At 40.4% G+C, this 6,783-nt stretch overlaps 1 protein-coding gene across 3 annotated transcripts in view; it reads right to left on the bottom strand.

Annotated features, from left to right (window-relative positions):
• Positions 1–266: 266 nt before the first annotated feature.
• Positions 267–6,783, bottom strand: part of TNFRSF11A (TNF receptor superfamily member 11a) — a 45,504-nt gene continuing 38,987 nt past the window's right edge. For all 3 annotated transcript variants that reach the window (XM_061590274.1, XM_061590280.1, XM_061590290.1), the window contains one exon: positions 267–5,032. In XM_061590274.1, coding sequence (XP_061446258.1) covers positions 4,620–5,032 — 413 coding nt within the window. In that variant the 3' untranslated portion in view covers positions 267–4,619. The remainder of the gene's footprint in view (positions 5,033–6,783) is intronic.

Below are 6,783 nucleotides of genomic sequence, written 5' to 3'. Positions count from 1 at the left end.
AAGTCTAAATTATGTCAAGGCTCAAACACATTTTAAGCCTAAGAGCAGTCTGATCCTATCCTTGGCTGTAGCTAATACAGTCAAGACTTGATCCCACTTCAAATGTGAAGAAATGCCTTTTTAACACAAAGTTTTAAAAAATACAAGTAGAGAATGAAACACAAGTGAAATAAAATTGAAATAGAAATGACTCTGTTCAGACCCAATGCAGCTGTCAGCATTCAATTATTTTATTTATACATAGAATTACTGCACCAAAATGCATATGCATGATCTTTGTATTGTTCCTGCAAACCCCGTCTCAGATTAATCCAAAGATGAAGAACAGTGACACCTATTTTCTTGACTTCTGATGCCAAAACACAAAATAAATGTCATGTGTCAATTTTGAAACATTTTTATTTATTCTTCCAAGTACACACTATCAAAAAGGATCTGAACTTTGGGTACATTTTCATGTAAGATATTTCACATAACTTCAGTAATGTAATAGCAAGTCTTCCAGAGCATTCAAGTTCTATGGGATGGAATGTCTTTTTGGTGCCTAAGCTCCCCTTTCAACCCAACCCAGGATGTCCTGTCCTAGGTTCATACAAATTTTCTAGTCTATTGTGAAGGATGTCTTGCAAAATATAATCTAGAGATTTTGAGTTATTGCCAAAACTCACTGCTCCTGAATTATTCTCACTGAAGCTCGGTCCCCTTTAAGTTTTGCTTATCATCCAGTGGGCTGCAAGCCTGGTCTGAATAAGACAGTAAGTCATGCTGTCGGGAGCAAGGAAGGAACAGAAGAGCTTGTAGAACTACTACATTAACTCCTGCCAATTTGGGCAGCCATTCCCCCCCCCAAAGAATGCCTTTGAAAATGATGCTACGGCATAACAGCACTGTTGTTCTAAGGGAGCACTACCGGACTGTTCCCACTTCAAGTGGTAGTAAATTTTTCTTTAATTTCAAAGTCCATATTAGGGTAGTACTTTTATTATGCCAACCAAAATGGCATAAAATAGTGTACAAGCATCTGAGGTTTCCAGAACTCTTCATCAGGCTAAAGTACCCAAGGACAGCAGGGGGAGAGAAAAAAGGCTGTTGGTGTGTGTTAGGGATGAGTGAATACCCCAATTTTGGTTTCTCACATTTTTCCAATCTTAAGTCCAGTCCTCCACATTTCCACAACAGTTTGTGATTTCTTTTTAAAAAATGGAAAGTAATTATCCTAATATAATGCATTTTTGCATGTTATTTTCACTAATATATGCATTTATATGCAGTGGAGGATTGCATTGTAAAATTTGGAGAAGTGCGCATTTTGAAGGATAGCTGTGTCTTGGTTTGCATATTGTTTCAGAAAGTGCGAATGAGACAAGTTTTCCTTAAAATGCAAATTGAATTGAATTGCTCCTCATCCTTTGTGTTAGCCAAACCATCCATGTCTGCATCTGCAAAGTTTTGAGATGGAGCATGAGAGATGTGACTAGACACTCAAAGGAGAGACTTTTATGTGCTTGGAGGTTTCAAGCTGCACCATGATCTCCTGAGATAAAGAAACATAAAATGGCTGAGCCCCCATCTTTGCAAATATACCCAGCTGTGCCTCACTTGTGCCTCCATACTTACGAGAAATGTGTGTAATCCTTTGGTAGGTGAACAGGAAAAAAGATAAGCAAGGTAGTCTTTACTCTCTTTTTTTGTAAAAGAAAGGAAAAAAGACAAAGCCCTCAGCCACCTCATGTTTAAAGGTAAGTTCCCCTCTCAAAATTTTTAGCATTTCGCTTTCTCCCCAAAAGTCCCTATCCTCTCTTCAGCTTTTGCCAGAAACAAATAGTCCCACAAAAGCAGGGAGGTGGATTCGACACACCTTTAAATGGCAGTATGAACTCCTGCTCTTAAAATCTATGAAGTGAGGCACTCTTTCCTGAATGATCCCACGCAAGTACCTAACACTGCTTGCTCATGTTCACATGAATGCTGCTGGGCAGACAGAAGGGAGGCAGGCAAGCATCCAGAACCAATGTGCTGATTTTCCTGGGGCATTAAAGTATGGTAATGATGAGTCAGCAGAATCAGCTGCAAAGGAAAAGGCCAGCAGAGGGCAGCATGATTAATCTTGTGAGCATTCTTGCTCCTGACTGACAACGGCCTGCAATGGAAGGATTTACTTTACACAATCAGCAGAAAGCAACCAACTTTTGGCAGAAAATTCTTCCCTGGCACTAATTTGTATCCTTTTCATATTTTGTTGGATTCCATTGGAATGAGATAAGCATTTTGTGTTCTTATTTCCACTTTTAGTGTTACTAATATATGTGTTTTTATTTCATATATTATTATGAAAGAAAGGTACAGCTTTCTTGGTTCTCTCCCCATGGTTGCCAGCACAAAGTACAGGCAGCAGATAACACTTATACAGTACAGCCTCAAACACATTTTATACCCTTTTGTTCAAAAGGAGAATGTGTGCAAAGCATGTGTGCACAATTCTGTGTAAATCTGTGTCCTTAATTCCAGATGAACTAATCTACAATGTTTCACTGGAGCAAACAAAGATTGGATTTACCACTTCAATCTTTAAATATGTGATAGGAAAGGGTGTGGGTGGGGTGGATCAACCACCCCTCCAAACCAGGCAGATGGAGGAGGCACAAATTGTTATAACTACTTGGGTGGAGCTTTATACATAACTGGAATGACCAAGGAATAAGGATGGAAAAACCTGTCAATTTCAGTTCTTTCAGTTCTCTCAGTTTCTCATTATTCCAATCTTAAATCCAGTCCTCCACATTTCTGTAGCAATTTGCAATTTTAAAAAAAAGAACCTCATGAAAATTCTGCAGCAATTGGGTGCAAATTTCTCCTAATACACACATTTTTATAGACAGTTTTGACTAATGTACACATTTTTGCAAGCAATTTCTCATCATATAATGCATTTTGTATGTTATTTTCACTCATATATTCATTTTTATGCACACTTTCCCTTAACATATGCATTTTTGTAAACATTGTTTGGTTGGTGACCTGCATTGCAAAATTCAAATAAGCACAAATTTCAAAGGATGGCTCTGTTCCATTTCTCATATTGTTTTGGAAACTGCAACTTTGATAGACTTGGCTTGAAATGTAAACTGAATTGAATTTTTTGCCCATCCCTACCCAGGAGCAACCATGGAAATGATGCCTATTTTGTTGCTCAGAAACCGTAAACTGGGTCTTAGCTTTAGGCTATGGGTAATCCTTTTTTAGCCAAGTTTATTACTGACCCTCAGTTGGGCTATTTCTCAGGTAAGTGTGCACAGGATTGCTATTTTAGGGCACAATCCGTGTGATGGATACCCTGGGCTGAGAGGCTTCAGGATGCAGCAAAGAAGGAAGGGTGTGGGTGCCATTGAGTTCCTCCAGCAGAAGTCCCCCCTGGGTCCAACCGGGTAACTCCACTGCCATCCAGGAGCAGCCGGAGCCCAGCTAGCTCAGCTGAGACCGACGCAAGCAGAACTGATGTAAAGCCTGGAAAACAGGCATACTAGGTGTGTGTCAGGATGGAACTGAGTGGACGGGGACTTCCACCACATCCTGAGCCTCTTCGGCCTGGTCCTGTGGCCCTTCATCTCAGCCGCTATGCCAGGAAAAGGGGTGGTAGAAAAAAACCCATGCATTTTGTTTCCTTCTGCTACATGGTACCTACATGGTATCTCGACTATCAAATTTGAGGGAACAATCATTAGCTACAATGAAATATTAAGTTATAGTCTGTGTTTAAATTGTTTTTTAAATTTTAAAATTCAGAATCAGAGGCTATGCAACAAATGAAATATTGAGTAATGGAGCTGTTCTGGAAACACACCCAGCATGTTCTGGTCAAACAAACCACTTCTCTCCAGAGTTGACCTCAGGGCAAATTTGCAACAGAAACCAGATGAGTACAGTGCTGATTGGCTGCAGCCTGCAAGGACATGTTTCCACCCAAACTGAGATCCAGAGAGGATTTAAAAAAACTGGATTTGCTTTTAAAGAACAAGGTGATCAATGAACATTTAGATGAATAAATGTGCATGTGGTGTTTTAAAAGCAAAAAAAGTTAGAAAGCCTGCCCGAAGCATAGCGAGAGGCAGGATTGACAACTAAGTAACTGGCATCTATGCCTGTTTTTTTCATAGCAAAGGTGAGGAATCCAGACTCATGCCATTAAAGGGGAAAAAAACCATGACTCCTGTTTTAATGTTGTGGTTGTACATGGCAAGTCTACCATTTTAACCAAATGCGAGACTAAAGACTTTTGTAGTATCTACAAGATGCTTAGGAGCTTAATTCCCTGCATCTGGGACATTTGGAACAACAGCAACACATTTTGTGCCTGAATTCCCAAGTATTCAGCTTGTTGTGAGAAATACACCGTATAGCACCAAAGCATTCAAGAGTATCCTGTTTACTTTTATAGCAGAGGGATCACCAAGAAAACTGAAGGCCCCACTTGTAATGTGTCAGTAACAGCAATTTGACTTCAAAACGACTACTAGATGTTTTTCCACTATTGAGGGCTATCCAGGTGCTGTATTCCAGAACACATTCAGTAATTGTGTCCTTTTGACTGAATGCCAGAAACCAGCAAGCACTGATTTCCATTAGTGCAATGTTTGCTTTGGAAACTGCCCTGGCTTTCCCTCTTCTTGAACAGGTTGTGAGGCCTCGTTATAGAAAAGTTTCCTATTCTGATCCTCGTCGTTCTCTTCTTGAACGATAGGCCCAGAAGTCCTCTTGTACTCTCTCACAGTGCTTTGTGGTTCATTTCCCACACTGTGATATGAATTCATTTCAGCATATTTTTCCTTATATTGGTGAGCATTGCCCGCAAATGTCTCGCAGCAGTTCAGATTTTCCTCTTGCACTGGGCTCCCCAGGCTGTCATCACTTGATCCAGGAGACATAGACCCTTCTTGGGAATTCTGACTCACATAGACAACAATGATTTCACCTTTAAAATTCATGACTTGTCCACTTGAAATGAATGTAGAGTTACCGTTTCCAGTCACATTTCCTAGAGAGGGTGTTGGAACAGACACACACACACATTTGATAATTAATATATGTGCATTGTAAGAAATTTGCACTGTAAGAGTTTAAGTAACAAAGAAGGTGGCAATCAAGATCCAATGGAAAAAGGAGAACATGATACTCCAAGCTGATGCAGTTTGAGCTAAAATACTCTTTTCATAAGGGAATACTCAGTTTCTGGAAAACCTCTAATTCAGATAACTCCTACAGATCAATGGTAGCAGCCTTGGCAACCGGCAGTGACAGACTGGCTTAAACTGCAGCAGAACAAGCAATGACTTCTACAGCTGTAGCCCAAATGGACATAATACTGCCTAATCTCCTAATCGGGGTTAGGATTTTGGAGTCCTTTGTGGGCTTGCATCTTCCTCCCCTCCCTTGTCTTTGGGAGCCAAACATGGTTAGAGTTATTTGTGCATCAGTCTTTAGGTTTATTATAGGAGTGTAACTTAAGACTAACTCAAAACTCTTCTTTTAAAATATGATTTTAACCATTGTCACAGGTTCTGCTTTGCAGCTAGCCATAGTTAGCATTAAGTACAGGGCATAAATAATGCATATCTTGGCTAGCTTGCATTAGAAAGGAAGAGTTCATAAGCACATGGGCGGCTCCTGATCTCCTAAAATATATTATGTTGCTATTGGCTGAATTGGTGTTAAAATAGTATAATTACTTTATCTGATTTGAATGATAAGCTGGATTTAATGTTCTTACTGCTATTTTATGGTGAGGGAGTCCTACTCCACTTTTATGGTGATTTTTGCTATATTTTATTTGTTTTGATTATGTATTTTATGTTTTTGCATTGGAAGCCACCTTATGGAGGCTTGAGACTAAAATAGCTTTAAACAAACCAACAAGTTGCTGTTAAGAGATCAGGCAGTGTTACATCTACCCTGGGCCCCAGTGATTTGGTATCAGAGAAATCTTTTATCGAGGAACAAAACCTGCTTGCCTATTGCAGTGTGCATTTGCACTACCTAAGCCAAAGAGGTAGGGGAGGGCTCTGTTGTCTTCCCAATCACATGCCAGAGCAGGACAACAAGACCTGGGTAGCACATCTGTGCCCTTAGCAGACCAGAGATTTCCACAGGCATCTGGTTGGCCACCGTGAGAACAAATCACCGGGCCCGGATGGCATCCACCCGAGAGTTCTCAAAGAACTCAAATGTGAAATTGCTGATCTGCTAACTAAAATATGTAACTTGTCCCTTGGGTCCTCCTCCATGCCTGAGGACTGGAAAGTGGCAAATGTAACGCCAATCTTCAAAAAGGGATCCAGAGGGGATCCCGGAAATTACAGGCCAGTTAGCTTAACTTCTGTCCCTGGAAAACTGGTAGAAAGTATTATTAAAGCTAGATTAACTAAGCACATAGAAGAACAAGCCTTGCTGAAGCAGAGCCAGCATGGCTTCTGCAAGGGAAAGTCCTGTCTCAGTAACCTATTAGAATTCTTTGAGAGTGTCAACAAGCATATAGATAGAGGTGATCCAGTGGACATAGTGTACTTAGACTTTCAAAAAGCGTTTGACAAGGTACCTCACCAAAGGCTTCTGAGGAAGCTTAGCAGTCATGGAATAAGAGGAGAGGTCCTCTTGTGGATAAGGAATTGGTTAAGAAGCAGAAAGCAGAGAGTAGGAATCAATGGACAGTTCTCCCAATGGAGGGCTGTAGAAAGTGGAGTCCCTCAAGGATCGGTACTGGGACCTGTACTTTTCAACTTGTTCATTAAT

The sequence above is a fragment of the Rhineura floridana genome, chromosome 1, assembly GCF_030035675.1.
Source record: "Rhineura floridana isolate rRhiFlo1 chromosome 1, rRhiFlo1.hap2, whole genome shotgun sequence".
Classification (NCBI taxonomy): Eukaryota; Metazoa; Chordata; class Lepidosauria; order Squamata; family Rhineuridae; genus Rhineura; species Rhineura floridana.
The sequence above is the reverse complement of the archived record's forward strand: the minus strand, read 5'-3'. Positions and strand labels throughout refer to the sequence as shown.